This window comes from Podarcis vaucheri (assembly GCF_965113315.1).
Source record: "Podarcis vaucheri genome assembly, chromosome: Z".
NCBI lineage: Eukaryota > Metazoa > Chordata > Lepidosauria > Squamata > Lacertidae > Podarcis > Podarcis vaucheri.
The window spans coordinates 24,501,386-24,520,639 of NC_138758.1; the positions used below are offsets into that span (position 1 = coordinate 24,501,386).

At 41.3% G+C, this 19,254-nt stretch overlaps 1 protein-coding gene and 1 long non-coding RNA gene across 2 annotated transcripts in view; one reads left to right on the forward strand and one right to left on the reverse strand.

Moving 5' to 3' along the window:
• LOC309524245 (uncharacterized protein) overlaps positions 1 to 11,693 on the forward strand; it is a gene marked incomplete at its 3' end in the record, with an annotated part of 71,286 nt that extends 59,593 nt beyond the window's left edge. Inside the window, exons 3-5 of the mRNA XM_082208708.1 lie at positions 6,336 to 6,424; positions 9,645 to 9,797; positions 11,616 to 11,693. Coding sequence (XP_082064834.1) covers positions 6,336 to 6,424; positions 9,645 to 9,797; positions 11,616 to 11,693 — 320 coding nt within the window. The remainder of the gene's footprint in view (positions 1 to 6,335; positions 6,425 to 9,644; positions 9,798 to 11,615) is intronic.
• The window catches only part of LOC309524129, a 208,473-nt gene that overhangs the window by 126,197 nt on the left and 63,022 nt on the right, over positions 1 to 19,254 (reverse strand). The window lies entirely within an intron of this gene.

Consider the following 19,254-nt stretch of genomic DNA (forward strand, 5'->3'; position numbering starts at 1 on the left):
TGTTCTTCTTAATTTCCCACATAGACCTGGCAGAATCGAAAAGTTTTCATCAGGCATTTAAAAGTTGGCACAGACGGTGCCCGCTGAATTGGCAGGGTGTTCCACAGAACTGGGCTGATGGCACTGAAGGCTCCATCTCTCATTGTTGTCCAATGAGCCTCACCAATTCAGGGAAAGACCAAAGATGCTCCTGCATATGATCTCAGTGAGTGGTTGACTTGGGATAGAAGGGTTCAGGTTATCCCCAAGTTCTTCAGGGCTTTGTCAATCAATACATGAACCTTGAACCTGGCTTGGTAGCAGATAAGACAGGCAGAGCTTGCAGGTTTCCCATAGGTATCTGGTTGGCCAATGTCAGAGCAGGGTGTCAGTCCTTTCCTGCAGGGCTCTTCTGTTGTCCTCAATTAATTGTTATAAAGGAAGCATTCTCATATGCCCCCATTAAAACCTGATTACACAGGCCCAGGAAGTGTTGATATTTCTGCCAAACGAAGAAAACATTTATCTTGAATAAGATAAATTTGACTAACCTACTCAACTAAATGAAAAATCCTTGGAGTCGGTGTTAAGAAAGCCCACTGGAGTTAAGGAAATTGATTTTTTATTTTTTTTGTTCCAAAGGGCAAAAACTAAGCCTCTTTATTATTGAACTAGAACCAAAGTAGCAAAGTAGCAGTATTGGAACATTCCTATTTTAAGCAAAACTAAGCCCCACTGTGGACATTTAACCAACAAATGAAAAATATTTATTGGTTTCCATAAGTTAACTACAACTCCACAAATTGCCCAGCTGTGTAATTAAATATTTTGAGTCTGTGGAGGGATGCTGCAGTGATAAAGAAGGGGAGAAAATGCTTCCATCAGACATCACTAGACAACTACAAGCATCCTCAGGTGAAATGAGACTTCCATGGTTTCCTTCTGCTGTTGCAATCTTTTTAAGGGTAAGGGGGAAATGTGGAAATATGTATCTCATAAAAATAGCTCTTTTGTTATTTCAAAGACAGATTGTTTGAAACATCCTGATGGCACATTCGTAGGGCTGATCCGTGAAGTGTTGGGATAATTAATACCTTTGCAGTTTCTGTGCATTGTTCCCCACCCCCCAAAGAATCTTTCTGTAACAAAAAAAAGTTGCAAGTTTTATGCCAATTATTATTTCCCTTCTAAGACTCAAACTTTCTGCTCTTTTGACAATAAATATATGTCTTCGGTTTCAGTCTAAAAATGAGTGTTTGAAAAGAACTTTGTCAATTTACCTAAATTGAATACCACTTTACAAAATGGGGTGAAAATAGACCTTAACTAAAAGCTATGCTCAATAGCTTGTCTTTATTTCATTTAACATGGCTGGCTCTCACTGTTATTCTTAGAGCACACAAACTGGGATGCCTTGTTCCTGCCTGTCAATAACTCCCTCTTTTTCCATTCTGAAAACTGTTAAATTGTAGGGATCTCAGTGTTTTGGTCGAAGATGATCAGGGGTTTCTAAGCTTTTCCTTTGAGTAATCACAGAAACCAGAGTTTTGGTGAGCGGTGGGGGCAGGAACTGCTCAGAGAACCTCAGGGTGCCCATTTAACTAAATGGAGAAACTAAATGTTTCTATTGATTTCAGATTGTAGGAACATGAGAAGCTGTTCAGCACCAGGCCGGGTGATTGGCTGATCTAGATTAGGAGTGGGGAAATGTTTTTAATACAAGAAGCACATTTCCTTCTGGGCAGCACTCTGGACAAAAGTGGGTGGAGCAACAAATATGAATTTTACCATTCTACACACACTCACACACCCTTCTGTATACTTCATCCAGGCAAGTAAGAGGCGCTATCAGAGATTCCAGCCAGGTAAAAGTGGCTATGGAGTGTAAGTGTCTAAGTGTCCCTATTTTCCAGGGACAGTCCTGGATTTACAGAAGCTGTCCTGGTTTCTGACTAGATACTGGAATGTCCCGCTTTTCCTTAGGACATCCCTATTTTCATTGGAGAAATGTTGGAAAGTATAGAGTTCTGTGACCTCCGAGACAAGGAGATAAGTATACACTCTTTAGAAGATATCGGAAGGCAGCTTTGTATAGGGAAGTTTTTAATGTTTAATGTTTTATTATGCTTTTATATATGTTGGAAGCCGCCTAGGGTGGCACCTCTCAGGTGGATACCATTGCTATTACAAGAGAACAAGGGAGGTGTTCATGGTGAGTTCTGGCATTCTTTTTCTAGGAAAACAGCATAAGTGTGGTTAGGGAGGGGCAATGGTGTGGGGAGAGTCTCAAGGGTAAGACAGAAAGGCTTGGGGTCTCACTTGGGCCCCATGCCTGAGGTTCCCCTCCCCTGATCTTGTTCAATTTTTCCCAATGCTAACTGGCAGCAGATCTTCAACATTATACTCCTTCCTAACTTTCCTTGGATATGTTGGTAATTGAACCTGGGGCCTTTAAGACACAAACTGCGCTCTGCCACTGAGTTACAACCTCTTCCCCCATTGTGATTTGTTTTGAATGGCTGGTGAGGAGGAAAATGTGACCTCTGGGCCAAGAGGGTCTCCAGGGAAAGATCGCTGCCACAAGTTTTCAGAGCTGCAGGCTTTGTAGCTGAAGATCAGGGTACGGACACCAATGTCAGCAGCTACTATACTGAGCTGCAACAGTCAGCTATCGAAGAGCTGTCTAAGGAAGAGGAAAAGAGGAATGGGGTACAAGAAGAATAAATTTGGGGGAGGCTACTCAAGGTGAACCGTGCTTGCTTTGATCAGGGTTGGCTCAAAATATTTTGCTGCCTGGTACAAGGGACAAGATGCACCACCATAACTCTGTACAGAAGACAGCTGAACCATGTTTGAATTCTTTCTTCACAACTGGGAAACCTCAGGCCTGGGGTGGGGTAGGGAATATTGGATAGTAAATGGTTAAAAAGTTGGCGCACACACCCTGTCAGGGGTTAATGTGTGACTGACATCACACCAATGCATAGCTGGTCAGAAGTGGCTACATGTGGCACTACTAAGGGCAAAAGAAGCAGTATAACATTTGCTCTCAATGTGTGAATGACTTCACATTGTTTTACTCAGTGAGGGGTGTGTCACCTCACCCAAAATGCCCATTTCCCATCCAATCCAACTTGCTTTTGTGTTTCCTAAAACTGCTTCAGTGGTTTTTTTCTAAAAACACAAACCAGTGACCACTGTGATGCATTTCATTAAATACACATCCACTTCCATCCGAATAAATTATTATAAGTTAGCATAAAAATAAACTGCTGAATGGGTTTTGTATCTCAAGGCAAAAAAGGAAAAAAGCCCAGGTCTGTTATCAATGCAGCTTAACTGACTCAAGTTAGAAAATACATTTTTAACAGTCTTATCCTTGTTCCCTCCAGGAATTGCTGTACAAGAAAAGATAAGGCTATATGCTTTTTAGGGGCTGCTAGCAATATTGGAAAGTGGTCATCTTTCTCATTAAAGGAGCCAAGCTTACCACTTTATAACCATAGTAGAGGTGTGTAGAGGCTTAAAGATTTGCCTTGCATCTCTCTGTGCGTATACACATACAAATATCTGATCCCTTTCTGGGTTGTTATACGCTCTCTCCACTTTAATCTGTGCTTTGGGTTCCAAACCACTCTTTATAATACAAAGCTCTGCCTTTCCCATTCACAGTAATAGGGGATCCATAACCTCCCGCTTTTTTTGACAAAAGTGGATGGAATTTACAGGCACGGGAGCCCCTTCAAAACAAAGAGTAAGTCTATAATGTTTTAAACCTCCGCCAGAATTATATAAATTTACAGAAGCGGTTATCCCTTCATTTGAGGAGATGGAGCCTGGCATATTTCATAACAATAGTTACAGTAATTCTCTTGTAAAGACAGACTTTAGTGGGGTCAATAGGTGGGGTCAATTATTCCTTTTGTTTGAGAACTTCTTGTGGGTATATTGTTAAGGGTAAACACAACTGCATTTCAAACACACACAACTCTAGCAAAAGATCCTATATCTCTTGAACTACCAAAAGTGTGTGAATAAATGTGAGTGGTGGGCATGCCTGTGGGTTCAGATACATTCACTGGAACAACTCCTTCCCTTGCTGTTGCTTAGATTATGTTAAGTTTTCCATGCATGGAATGGGCAGGAAAGATTCCAATGCAGCAGGGCTGACTAACCACACTTTGAAATAAGAGAAATAATACACACAATCATCTAATGCTGGTGTGGGGCTCCTTTGGCCCTCCAGCTGTTGCTGAACTGCAAGTGCATCAGCCCTAGCAAACTTGACCAATGGTATTTTTCTAGAAAAAGAGGTGCCTGCACTTACCATGACCATCTCCATTGTTCTCTTACAATGGCAATGGTGCCAACCTGAGAGGTGCTGGAACTGAGACCTGGTGAGACCTGGCAATGGTGCTGGCGAGTTTCAGCTGAAAAACAGTCCTTGCTACCAGCCAAAATGACTATGTTCCATATCCATTGTTAAAGGTAGTATGCCTCTAGATACAGGCACATCCAATCCCCAAGAGACTGCGACCTACTCCCAGTATAAACAAATCTAGCAGTGATCTATCCATTGTCATTGGAGGGAGGAGGAGCGTGGGTGGAAGGGGAGGACAGACCAGAGTTGTTGTTGAGCTTTTTTGTGAAGGATAGAAAAGAGTTGCTGAGATTTTTTATGGGGAAATGCTGTACATCACTCACTGAAAAATCCACAACTAACAAACGCACACACTGAAATAGACAATTATTGTATCCACAATCAACATCAACAAACGCCAAATGACCGCCCGCATGATGCGACGGAGGAACTGAGAAAGGGGGGAGGGGAGCAGAGACATTCAACCCTCTCCTTTTTAATCCCGTGATCAATAAGGATTCTGCGATTGACCACAATCACCCAGGGATCTACCTGTTGATCGCAGTCAACCAGTTGAACATGTCTGAACTAGATGATTCTCACAATCACTTCCAACTCTACAGTTCTATGATTCTATGATTCACATTTGAATGAGAAAGAAAATAGCAAGACTTGATTAATCCTTTCCATTCCAGATCACAAATCATTGTAGACTTGAATAGTTTTTTTGGGTTGCTTGTGTTTTTTAAGTTTCTTCACCTGGTATTTACTGAATTATTCAATCAGGTCTTTATTTTGAATCCATTTCCGTTAAGATGCCCACTGAGCTTAATTCTGCCACGAGTTGCTTTTTATGTTATGCTTGGTTAGCATTAGCTATTCCACATTGCTTAAAATAGCAAAAAGGCAATGGTGAGAAAAGTCTGTACTGACATTCTGGAATGTTTGATTCCAATTTACTTAAGTTCCTCTTCTAAAGCACCACATTGTTTCATGTGTATGTTAGTGTTGCCATATTGGCTAGAAGGATAAGGTCTGGTGACATTCAGAGAACCCATGCTTTCAAGGAGATCAGCTTGCCCTTTCCTTTGCAAAGCTTATCCAAAACACACATTAACACATTTTCGTAAAATATGCATTTTTGCATGCATTGTAATATAAAACACTCATGTTGGTGCACATTTCTGAGCTGAGCCTCAGAAATTTCAGAGCAATGTGAAAACCAAATAATAACTGCATTCCAACTCTCCTAGCAATTTTGAAAGTGTGAATCGTTTCGCCTAAGTTAAAAGGATGCAGAACCTTCAAATACTCCATCATATGAAGGTACTTTCCTCAAACCTCTGCTGTTGTTTAAAACCACAATTTTCTTCTCAGTTCCCTCTCTCATCCTTGCTTTACTGAAGCATCTGCCATTGTTTTAAGCCATCACTTTCTTTGGAGAGTTGGACTAGATGACCCTCGGGCCACATTCCAACTCTAGAATTCTATGATTCTCTCTTCTCACTCCTATGCCATGGCCATAGTGTTGTGCAACCTGCATTCTGTTTTACTCATTACTCTGCCCTGACTTCATGCAAATCCAGGATTGTGATGAAGCATTACAAATCCTCCAATTGGGGCTGCATGATGGCAGCCTTACACACTTATGTGCACATGCATGTGCAAACACACACACCTGCAACTCAGGCTAACATTTCATGTGTCAGTAGAAATCAACTGGTCAACATTTGTGCTATAATAAATGTGGTTTTCTTAAAAATAATAATGTCACAAACCCTCTGTTGTTTATAGTACTCAAATGCCACATATGATTCTTTTTAAAAGATACTGCATATTGCTTTTAAAGATATCTAGCTCATAAAAAAAATCTTTATACATATTATTGTACTGTTATTATCTTTGTGGTGTAACTGCCCCATTATCAGTCACCAGCTGTGAAAGAAATAACTGTTTCTGTCTTGTATATTTCCATTTTGTTTGTTTCATACCAAAGAGAAACAACTGGTTAAAGGGAGAAGGACAGAGGTTGTATTGCAATGCGTGCAGCAGGCTCTGCATCTCAGCTGGAAACTGGATTTGACAGTGAGTACCTGTGATTGTCTATTTCCTGCGGAGGATATCGCGAGGCAATGGGCTAGCATTCAAAGCAGCAGTTTCTCTAACGTATTTCTCTGGCTTCATTTATCTGTTCAGTGAATAGGAAATCTGCTTAAGCCGCTCTGCCAAGATATGCTATTCCTTTGGCCTCAAATACATTTTTCACTTTGCCATATAGGGACGAAAAAAGTGCTATAAACAACACGAATGTCTTTTATCACAAGGAATGCTTAATTCGTGCAGCAAAGTTTCTCTTTGCAGCATTTTAAGGAAGACCTTGAATACATCAAGCTTTTGGTTCTGGCAAAGCAGTTTCTCTGAATTATGTGGATTGTGGCCTTGCTAAATAAATTTGGTATCCCGTGAACATGGAAATTATCATATGCAAACAGTGTCTTCATTTGCTAACAATGCATATGGCTTTCATGCACTCTCCATTCATTTCCCCCATAACTTTTTCTGCACAGTGAAAAATGATTGAAGCATACAGAATAGAATCTCATTCCTTGTGCACATCTTTTTCTAGAACTGCCTACCTGTCACAAGGCTGGAACCAACCACCAGTGATTATACCTCTGTCAATTCATACTTGGCTACACTGTGCTTAAGCAAAACATCTTTTTCAGAAGCTACATAGATCAAAGATTTAAATTTCTTTACCTCAGTTGCATTTCTTTGGTTGCCTTATACCATTTAAGGGTTATAGTCTTTATGGCACTTAAGAAAAGATTTACCCTCTGTACTTGTATATTCAAAAGCCTTCATGGATTAAGAGGAGGAGAAATGACCTCTCCCCTCCCCCCGTTCTAAGAACAATAAGTTAGGATTTGCTTGTGCTATGAGAGTTTTATGATATTGATTCATTTTATTTATTCTCCCTCTGCTGTTCTTTGTTGTCTTTTATGCTGCATTTGCCTTTTTATTGTTTTAATATTGCATTTTCAAAAATAAAAAAATAATGGACACCACCCAGAAATCATTGGCTATGAGGTTACATTGAAATACACACACACACACACACACACACACACACACACACACACCTGTAAAAATAACAGAAAGTTGGGCTATTAGTGTAAATGTGTCTCTTTTAGAAACTCAGAGCCAAAGGATACTCCATAATACAAAGGGACAACCAATGCCAATGGTTGTCTGGTTTACGTAACCTATAAGATCAGGACATCTGAGCTGTTATTGTGGACCCATGTGTAGGAAGCATGCAGCATGGGCAGGGCCACTGAAGGGCAGAAATAAGGTGCAGGGCATTAGTGCAGGGTTGACATAGGCCCAACTATTATTGATTGCAGATGTAAGTAGGCTTTGGTGAAGGCATTGGGTATGTATCAGGTATCAATCCTGCTGGTTGATGGATCAACCCTAGATTGAGGGTCATGCATTAAATTGGAGTGTTCTGTCAGCGTTACCACCCAGAAGGCCAGTATGGCCCACCGGTCCCTGTGTGGACCACCAGATGGGAAACACCACCGAAATGCCTTATCCGCCAAAAGTTGTGACGATTGCTATGAGGTAGATGAAAACCTTCAGACTGGACAAATTCCTCTCTGGACCCAAATTCAGAGACCAAGTATACCATAGCAAGGTCCATACACAAACTGGCCCATTCAACTTTGGGGTGGACACTCAGAACAGGGCAAGTGGATGGGAAGTCCAACAAAGGTCTGAGCTGGGAGGCCCAGGCACAGCTTGGATTTATAGAAAACTCACAGGCCTGAGCGAAGTCAGGTCCACTGCCTCCCAGCTCCTCCCGGATTAGACAATTCAATTTGGTGCTTCCCACAAAAATCACACGACTATAGGGGAAGGCTCTGGTACCCCCCCCCCCCATGGCCGTGCTGAATACTGCATAGCTTTGAGACTAGGCCTTGGCCATAGAAACCACACTCCCCTGGAGAACCAGGCAAGTGGCAATTTAGCCGCTCCCCCAAACAGAGGCAATGCACTCAACTAGCATTTGAGTGGTGAATCTGCTGCCGGAGTGCACTCACTGTCTTATCTCTAGAATTGTAACCATTCTCTGCATATAAATTACAAATAAACAACAAACAAATTATGATTCCCCTCCACGCACTAGAATTTTAATTTTAAGTATTTTAAACTTTTTATTATTTTATTGTTCAGTTTTTATTTTATATTGTTGCAAACTGTTATATCTTTATGATCCAGTTGTATATTGTGTCCTCCCTAAAAGAGGGCATGTGCTGCAATGAGACCTGGAGACTGACCTCCTAGTTGTGCGTGGGTATATTGGACAGCCAAAACACCCGATTTGTAGGTCCCTTGTTGCTGGGTTTAATTTGGCCAATGGGGTGCAGTCTAAACGGATCAAGGGGCCTATACATACCTATGCATGTGACCCAGAGCTTCCTCTTTCGGCTCGTGCATCGGAACACCCGCCCACCTCTCCCTACTTTGGGGGCATTTTGCGATTGACCTAGCTATGCCATCATGTGTCATCTGACGTTGGGACAGGGGCACAGCAGGAATTTCCCCCACTTGGCTGATTGGCTGTTGCCATTTGGGTTTCGCCTGCCACGTAGCAAATCATCACAACTTGTAAGGTTGCGGATAGGCACTGGTTCAAGTGATAGGGATGGGAGAACGGTCTCGCCATCCCTATGTGAAGGGTATTCTGTTAAAGGAATCAAGGGACTCAACTTGGTTTGGTTATCCCCCATGAGGGGGCTGTGCCCATGCATGAGACCAGGGGAGCATCTGGGGAGTGAACAGAGTCTGTTCCTGAGCTTTTCACCTACCTCAGGTGTTCACCCTTGGCTGACCTATGCTGGTGCCCTGGGTCAGTGCTGCCTGCAAGGGTGCAGGGAGCTAGTCGAACCAGAGCTTATGCAACCACTCACTTTTCTGTAATCAATAAAGTTGTGGCCTAAATTCTGCCAAAAACTAAAACTAAAATGTGTGTTTATTTAGGGGGGAGTTCTCTGGGTCTGAACACGCAAATAAATACTTCTAAATAAGTAAACAAATGTATATATTAACTAGTGTCTCATCATATTTTACAGTCTTGATGAAAAACTGAGACAACACATAGCGTTTGGTAATTGTTTTTAACATTTTCAACAAAGTTTGTTAAAAAGGGGGGTGGAGGGTAGATATGTGCCCCACTTTGTAAATAACCTTATTTTTACGTTTTCATGTATGTTTCTTCTTTTTCTGTTTGTTTTTATAGGGTTGCCATATTTTGAAGAGCAAAAAAGAGGAGACATTTGCCAACTTTTACTTTCAACTATGGATCGCTATGACAACTCTACCCATGAAAATAATAATAATAATAATAATAATAATAATAATAATAATAATAATAATTTATTATTTATACCCCGCCCATCTGGCTGGGCTTCCCCGGCCACTCTGGGCGGCTTCCAAAAGAACATTAAAATACTATAATACATCAAACATTAAAAGCTTCCCGAAACAGGGCTGCCTTCAGATGTCTTCTAAAAGCCTGGTAGTTGTTGTTCTCTTTGACATCTGGTGGGAGGGTGTTCCACAGGGAAGGTGCCACTACCGAAAAGGCCCTCTGCTTGGTTCCCTGTAACTTGGCTTCTCGCAGTGAGGGAACCGCCAGAAGGCCCTCGGTGGTGGACCTCAGTGTCCGGGTAGAACGATGGGGGTGGAGATGCTCCTTCAGATATACTATAAAAAGGGCTTGTCATATGGCAACCCAAATAGAATCTATATCATCAGTCAGTCTGTCTGTCTGTCTATTGAGGGTGGGGGTAATACAGTGTAAAAAAAGTGTTATAATGCAGGATAGAACCACTAGTATTATAATCAGGACAAGTAACGCAATAATATTCACGATAATTCTGCCAGGGCTGGACTTTGGTCTTTCAAATTTCAGCAGCATCCTGTGCAAGGCCAAAATTTGGTGGCTCCCAGACTATCACCTTCCATTTTGCTCAATTCACTAAGTTATAAGCTGGTACACCCCACAGCACCTCTAGGCTCGGTGCCCAGTGTGACAGAACCGGTTGCCCTACCCTAAATCCATCTCTGATTGTGCATTCAGAAGTGGGAATATTCTGGTACTATTTCAAATTTAATGCTAGGGTTTCTGTCCCAGTTTTGAATGTTCTTTTTACATTGCATTGTGTTGTGGAATGGTGGCTTTTTGTCCTATGTGCTGCCATGTCTCACTAAATTTAATTCAGACTAATGGGCGTGGTATGGCATAACAACGAACATGGTTGGACAATTTCACTACTCCTTCACCCTTTCTGCCCCCCCCCCCGAATGAAATAACACAGAAATGAGAGCTAAACATGCACTATGATTCTTTAGTTTTCCAGAAGTGGTGCTTTATCATGTGAAAGCTCGAACGGAATGTGGAAATGAACAGTTAGGAAAACAGCTGGGAAATGAAATAAACTGCCTGTGAATGCAGCCTGAGTGTACTTGATGTCAGTTCTGCAGATATTTTGTATTCTCTACTACCAAGGAGTTACAATCTGGAGACTCACTACCTCCTGAGGATTTACGCTATAACCATGATTTTTGGTGGTCCAGGCTAAAAGTTATAATAGTCTTTTAAAAAAATAAATTAAAATAAAGACAGACTTCTTTTTTCTTTTTCTTTTTAAAAAAACTTCTGGGCAAATAGTATTTTGTTAAGGAAGATAATAGATTTCTCAGAAGTATTTATTGATAACCTCCAACACATGATTCACAACCCTATTATAAATATACTTGCTTAGGTCAATGATGTGATGGAGGTCAACTTGTTCCTCATTTTTAAAAATCATAGGTTTGCTTCTTTGTACCTGACTTCACATGGCTGCCTACATACAAAGCAAGTGTTCAGTGCATTATGGTCTGGCATCATAGATTGATTATGTATTTCAATTGAATAGTGGGGGAAATGAAAGCTCTCTCTCCCCCCCCCCCAATTATCTTATTGTGTATTCTCTACAATTAGGAACTGTTAGAGAGAGTTACTGTGGTAGTCATAGCAAACACAAAATGTGTTTCATTACTCATGCCCTGCGCAAATCACAAAAACTTATTTTATGGCATTCCAAGCTCTGGAAAGCAAAATGGGAAATAAAACCATTTAGCAGCTTGAACTGAATGAAGCTCCTTTCAATATTTCTTCAGAGGAATTCGACTTTCAACACTTCTTTCTTTTCTTTTGATAAAGTGCTATTCTGGTGCAACTACTGGAGAATGCAAGAGGGAGAAAAGTAGAAATGATTCAAACTCTTCAGACATTACATAGTGTTTCAGACAAAATGGGGAACACAAAATCATTACTTGGACCTTCAGCAGTGAATAAGGTTAACCAATAACACAATTTTCACGGGAGGTTTGCATGGGAGAACTTTTACTGTGGTGTGTACATTTGTTTTTCAGTGCTGCAGTCTAAATCCTATGGATGCTTCTCCTTGGGCTGACTCTTCCTTCCCAGCCAAAGTATACTCTTTCTTGATCCTCTCCTTGGCAGCCATGCTTCTAAGTTATGCTGCCAGCTACATGCTTAAGTTCATTTGCATGGATTAGCTCACTATAAACAGTTTGCTCTGCAGTTAGCAAAAATCAAGGTCCCACAGAAAATCAATGGCACTTGGAAATAACTTAACCTTGGCTGTGTTCTGCCCTTGATTTACAGATGGGGTATCTTAGTATGTGCTAATATGTACATTAGAGTATAAATGGCTATTTCTGTGGCTATTAGAAACAACAAGTGGACATATGGAACCAGCTGAGGTATGCCTTTCCAGCCCTCTGAACCAGGAAGTGGAAGCATCCAGCCATGTTAGCAGCAGAGCCACCAAAAGGAAGATACTGTACAAGGAGGTACTGATCCACAAGGTAACTATTTTCCTCCAATGACCTCAATGTGTCATACGTGGTTCTTGTTTTCTTTTTATCCTCACAAAAACCCTGTTAGGTAGATTAGGCCAAGAAACAGTGATTGGCCCTTATTTCCTATCATGTTTCTTCCTGTGCCCTCTGCTCTTCCAGCTTTAGCATTCTTCTGTTATCTTGCCCAATCTCTCCTTCTTCCCCTATGGATGTAATTTCCTCTTTGAACAGGTATGTGGTAGCACCCCTCCTCTTCTCTCTCTCTCTCTCTCTCTCTCTCTCTCTCTCTCTCTCTCCTTCCTTTCTTTGTCTCCATTAAAAAACTATTTTTACTACACAATCTTCAGCTTATCCCTCATAATTTTCAAAGGTCTTGCCAAAACAATCTTAGGAATTAGTGCTGCATTTGATAATTGTGCTATTATGCTAAAATGCAGAAAGCATCGTTTATGTATGTAAGTGCAGGGCGGAGAACTAAAATTTCTGATTAGACAGGTGGTCAAAACTTACTAATTAAATCAAATTGAGGAAAGAATGATAAAAATAAAACAGAGTTTTTTTACAGCTGGATATCATATATTGAACATATGAAAAACCAAATCATTCTTCAGTAGATCTTGCATGTATATTTAGCAGTGGTGTGCACCAGATTCACTTTGTATCCTGCTTGGGGAAAGAAGAAGAAGAGGAGGAGGAGGAGGAGTTTGGATTTGATACCCCGCTTTATCACTACCCGAAGGAGTCTCAAAGCGGTTAACATTCTCCTTTCCATTCCTCCCCCACAACAAACACTCTGGGAGGTGAGTGGGGCTGAGAGACTTCAAAGAAGTGTGACTAGCCCAAGGTCACACAGCAGCTGCATGTGGAGGAGCAGAGATATAAACCCAGTTCACCAGATTATGAGTCTACCACTCTTAACCACTACACCACACTAAAGCACTTTAGATGTTTCTGATTCAACATGAAGACAGAATCGGAATCCTGAGTGAGAAAAAATGAAGTTTTGTGCCTTTCCATTCACTATTTTGAGGGATTTAAAAAAAGAAAGCTGTAACTTTTTCATGTTAGCATATGTGAATGTGAATGAAATCTGAAGGCACAATAACTCCACCAGAGAAAAAACAAAGCCTTCCAAATTAAAGACAATGAACACTCACACTTTACATTGTGGGTGCCCTTTGTGGGATTGCATGCGGTGCTACAGTTCCCAGGGAGCTTAATGGCAAAGAGGGGCTGGCCTGCCTCTCAGTGTTAATATTTGGAGGTTCACGCCCAGCCTAGGTTGTCAAGTTTCATTGCTGGGAGGTGGGGCCAGTCCCATTAATATATAGGGGGTGCAGCCAACAGTAGCCAGGCAATAGGCTCAGGAGATTCACCCACCCTACCCTCCCTTAGTTTAATGTTTCCTTGTTTGCAGATCAACTTTTTCTTCCTGTTTAGCGGGCGCTGCTGCGGTCTTTGACTGGTTGCTGTTGAGGGACCAGGAAGAAATTTTCCTGCATTGACAGGTTTTGTCTTCCCCAAAGCAATTTGTCACAGCTTAGGTGGTTATGACCTTGGGTGGAATCCTTTAGTCTTTTCTTTCCTATAATGGGGTGCTGGTGGTGGTTTTGAAGTGGTGTCTCACCCCCATGCAGCGGTGATTCCAGGGTCCCCCTCTTAAAGGGGTTATATATATGGGTGTCACTGGTCATACACTGAAAGGTTGTCTGTGAATTACCCTGCGTGCAGGGATATGGGCTTGGCTGCCTGCTACACATACATCTCGCAGTGCACCCCCATATCCCATTTACCCTGATGTTTCCCAGTTCCCCCAGCTGGGGGGCTGGGAGGGGTACATACCCAAGGCCTAAGCCAAGGTCTTCCTACATTCAGAAGTTTAATAAAGTTGTGGCCTTATTTAATTCCATAACACGCTGTCAGAGTCAGTATTCCTTTCCTACGATCCCTGGGGCCTGTGGCTGTCGCGGCCTGGTCACACAAATAGATCCAATTTGTGTGTGTCCATGTGTGCCCTGGACACCTTTAAAAAGAAATCCTCCAAAAGTAGCCATCTATTTTTTATTATTATTTTTGGCAGAATTGTATGGCGTTTGTAGGCATGGCAGACCCTTTCGAGGGCATGAAACCTGTCGAATTTCAGAGTGCTAACTTTTGTGGTAGCCAAAAAAAATAATAATAATAAAATCATTTAATCTCCTTTATTCATTATGGGCAATTTGTATGAAAATGGCATACTTCAGATAAGTACCCGTACACAGTAAACCTGCCCAATTTCAGACAAATAGCTACAGGGGTTATTTGTGCTAGGGCCAGTTTTTTGTTTGTAAAAAAACATGACTGACATTGTTTTTATGTTAATTTTGCCTGAGAACTTTTCATTCTAAAAAAAGAAAACTCTGGGCACTTAAATCTGCATCACAGGAAACAGTGGATGGCAGTGAGGGGAAGCACCCCAACAGCAAAAAGGAGAAGACTACTTGGGATACTGCTTGCCCCAGGTGCTTTCTGTGCATTTTTTGTGCCTTTAAGAAAAAACAGTAACTTCAAAATAGTTGACTTTTGCAGCAGTGGGGTGAGGAGCGATTACTGCTGTGCTATTAGCAACACGCTAGAAGGACTGCATGCAGAATTACTTCTGTGTGAATTCTGTCATGAAATTCTGCAGCCAACAAATGCACCAAGGGGCCTAGGGTAGTTACATGGGCTCCTAATTCATCCTTGTGTGCACTTGGTGCCATTTTAGCAACATAAAGAAAACTGCATATTGGAAATAAAGGGACTCTTAACCCTGAGGATTCAGAAATACATGTCTGTTTGACCGCCCTGTCTGTTTGACCCAAGTTTTTCTTTCCTCCCAGCCAGCCATTAGCTTTATGCTATGAATAGAATCAGTATCCCCCACCCTGTCACTTGGTTACCTTTGCAACAACCAACTGGCTGGATCCCAATGGAATTAATCATTCACCTCACAATGGAATCCATTGTTATTGTAGTTTAGCACACTCTTGTAGTTGGCTGGAGGCTTGCTCAAAGTATGGTAACCATCAGTTCCCCCGAGTCTCTCTAAAAATGACCTAATGACACGAGAGTCCATGCATCTGGTGGCAGCAAAACTCAAAGAATTGAGCGTTCTAATCCCCGCCTTCTTGTTTCAGAAGGAATTCATTTTAGAGATGTTAAAGATGCTTCCAAAGGATTTGCGTAATGGATATTGCATTTGGGTAACACAGGAGTGGACAGCATTTATTTTTTCTGTTGAGGGCCACATTCCATTTGGGATAATATATTGAGGACTTCATATTTTCTCTCTTTTATACAAGGCAATACCAAAGTACTTCCTCCTTGAATGCACCCTCGAGAAAGTCACTATAATTTCCCAATACAAAATTATTAAAAGCAGCCACCACTCGCCAATTAAACCTTAATTATGAGTGAAAAGCAGCATGCTAAAAATTGTCCCTTTTATATTCTAGGACAACTCTAAAGTATGGATAATATTTAACCTTAGACAAGTGGATTTTCTCATTAATGTTCCTGTGTACTTATAAGAAATGTCGATTTTATTTATTTATTTAAACCTTTTTCTTTTTGCCCTGCTCTTCAGTGAAGAGGCTCCCAGGACATCTTACAAATCAATAAGAAAATGAGATAGTCACTGATCTCAGATATACAATCGAAATTACATAATGCAAAAGAGGGGGGGAAAGGATGAAGAACAAGGGGGAGGGCAGGGAATAAACTCAAGCACCAGCTGTTACAATCACAAAGTTCTCAATAAAGATGAGCTGGTATGGAAACAATGCTGGAATAAAAGGAATCAAATTGAGTTGGCTCTCAACAGAGCTGATTTCAGTTTGCAAAAAGACAACATCGAGACATTAATTAATTTTCTAACCTATGTCTTCTGTACCACCTGGTCTAATTCACAGTATGCACTATAATTTGATGGAAACATCATTGACTTGACATGGCAATCATGAATGCCTTTTTTAAAAAAGAAGACTTGCAGTAAAATAAAAGAAAGGGCAGTATAAACCAGGGATGAGGGACCTTTGACCTTTCCGATGGTTTGGATTACAGCTAGGGCTGTCTGAGAATTCTGAAGAAAACAAAAATTGGAGCAGAAACTGGCAGTGTTTGTTTATTCATTCCATGTCTGAAACAGAAATCATTTCAGCGAATATGATCAGTATTCACTGTTGCTGTTGTTGCTTTCAGTACACAAATAACATGTAACTGATTATATTCTCCCTCATTTGCATTGTTTTTCCTTAGCGCTGAAATGAATGGATTGCATAATGTAACAACAGCATGATTTTTAAATATAATTTAGCTACTTAATTATGTAAGTTACATAAGCTACACAATTTCTCTGCAACAGAAGTCAAACTGCAGTGGAATATAAACAGTGCTGCATGAGACGAAAACAAGGCAGAATGGAAAGTGATGCCTTCTTACATTTCTAGCTGCCAGTCTCATAATCTCTGACCTCCGGCAATTACAGCTGAGGCTGATATGAGTTGGATTCCAACAGCCACTCACTATATTTCTGCATATATATTTTTAAAGAGAAGCCCCCTGCAATTTTGTCAGCAATTCACACTGCAATTTTGTATGCAGTTTTGCCTAATATGCACACTTTTTTGCAAGCAATTTTACCTAATATAATATTCATTCATGTTTAGAAAAGTATTTCTGTACCTCCATATTATAAAATATCAAGGCAGTGGTACAACAAAACCATTAAAACAATGAAAATAATCACCAAAACGGTAAATGAATTAAAGCAACTGCAAGGGCCTGCCAGTGAAAAAAGGTCTTCAAGAGATGCCTGAAAGTCAAAAGCAAGCATGTTTGACAAAACAAGGCTGGAAGAGACAGTTCCACAGTACAGAACCAGCAACACCTAAATGCTGTAGAGGCTAGTGGAGACTAGTTGTTCTTCCGTAACATGGGATACAACTAAAAGCACTCATCTTGATGATCTCACTGATCAAACTGGGATATAAGGGCTCAGGTGGTTATTAAAGTATACTGAATCCAAGTTTTTCAGAGGTTTCTATATCAACACAAGAACCTCGAGCCTGCCCCAGTAGCATATGGGCAGCCATTGAAGAACTTTTTAGCAGATGTATCACATGTTGTTGGCTGCCATCATCATTCTAGCTGCTGCATTCTGCACCAGCTGGAGCTTCCAGCCCAGGCCCAAGGGCAGCCCCACACAGAACACATTGCAATAATCCAGCACGTGTGTATATGTAATTCACTCATATAAAGGCTTTTCCCACCACACTTTCTCCCCAGTGGGAAAAGGAGAAACCTTTTCAAAGGGGATGAAAGCTATTCAGAAAGTAAAAGGCAAATTTTGGCACAGCAATGCCAAAAACCCCCAGCATTTTACTGGCACAAAATATGGCACCAATGCATTGACCCCTGAGGCAATCCTTTATGAGCTGTTTCCATGGAAGAGCAGGGATTGTGCTTATCTGCAAACATATGTGCAAATTCTCCGAACTATGTATTGACATTTATTCTGCAACTGGTAATACTAATTAATACTGACCTGTAATTTTTCAGAAAACAGAATTCTGGATTTTGTGGTGAGGGGTTAATTTTCAAGCTTCTCCTGAGAAGTTGGAGAGTTTCAGTCCCTTCCTTCCTGGAAAACTTTGGTAGACCACTTTTGGCTCAGCCCTAATAGCAATGCAGAGTTAATATCTACACTTGCTAGCAATAAAAATAAGTGGGTGTCCAATTTTGTTTTATATTATCTCAGGAAAGAGCAAGATCTTGCTTTAAATATCTTTTCATTATAAACCCGCACTTTGGATCAATGAGATTTCTCTGAGATACCAGAAACGATCTTTGTCAGGAACAGTAATTCTTCCCGAACCTTGATATTAAATGTGATGCAAAGTAATGTATGCATTCACCTTGCTATCAACCATCTTGCCAGAATATGTGCTTATCAGGGTCGCATAGTACTGAATTAGGGCAAGAATGAGATGCATCTATGGAGAAAGTAACACAGAACTAAGTTCTGGATCCATGTGTCAGGAGTCCTGTTGAGACATTTGGGTGGGAGTAGTCAGATGGGGAGGAGAGGTGGGAGGAGATCAGAGACTTGGAGAATTCTGAAGGGTGCAGTGGGAGGAGAGGCAGTGATCTGGGGCCAACAGAATGGTTAGAGAAGCCAAACAGATTGAGAGGTTGTGATATGGACCCAGGGATCCAGCAAAGCAACAGCAACCAGCCAGCAAGGGAGCTAACATAATGACTCGGCTTCATTCATTGAAGCACTGCTATTTAGTTACCTGTCAGCCTGGATCTCTTAGGCCAATAAGTAATTCAAGACAATGGCATGCATATTTGTTGGCAGACCAGCTCTGCATTACGAAGATGTCTTCAACAGCAACATGAAGGCTGGCAACATTAACCCTGCCATATGGGAATCTCTTGCAGATAATTGCAGTGCCTGGAGACAGACAGTCAGGTTATGTATCCACAGCAGTGACCAGAGGAAGAATGACTGCTGGGAGGAGCGCAGGGAGAAGAAGCACCATGGTGCACCTGTAGCAGCAAAACCGGACGCCTTCATCTGCAACAACTGCAATAAAACATGTATCTCCCATATCTATTTCTACAGCAGCATGCGCTGTAACTCTCTAATGGTTTGACGTTATCCCCACAGGCGCATTCTTGCATTGTCTCCTGAGACAGATGGGTGCCCAAAACAATACACAATTGTTCGTCTCTCCACACTTTCCGCTTTTCTTAGTGATGACCATGGCCATGCCAGAGATTCTCTATTATTAAAATATACCATCCACTTCCTTCCCACTTCTCTGTTTGTATGTGCCATGCACAGCTGTCGCTGCACAGCTGTATGGCCTGCTTGTTCGCCTTTTTTCCATTCCTGCTTCATCTCAACCACATGAACTATGTTTCCTTTTCTGACACAACTAGCTAAC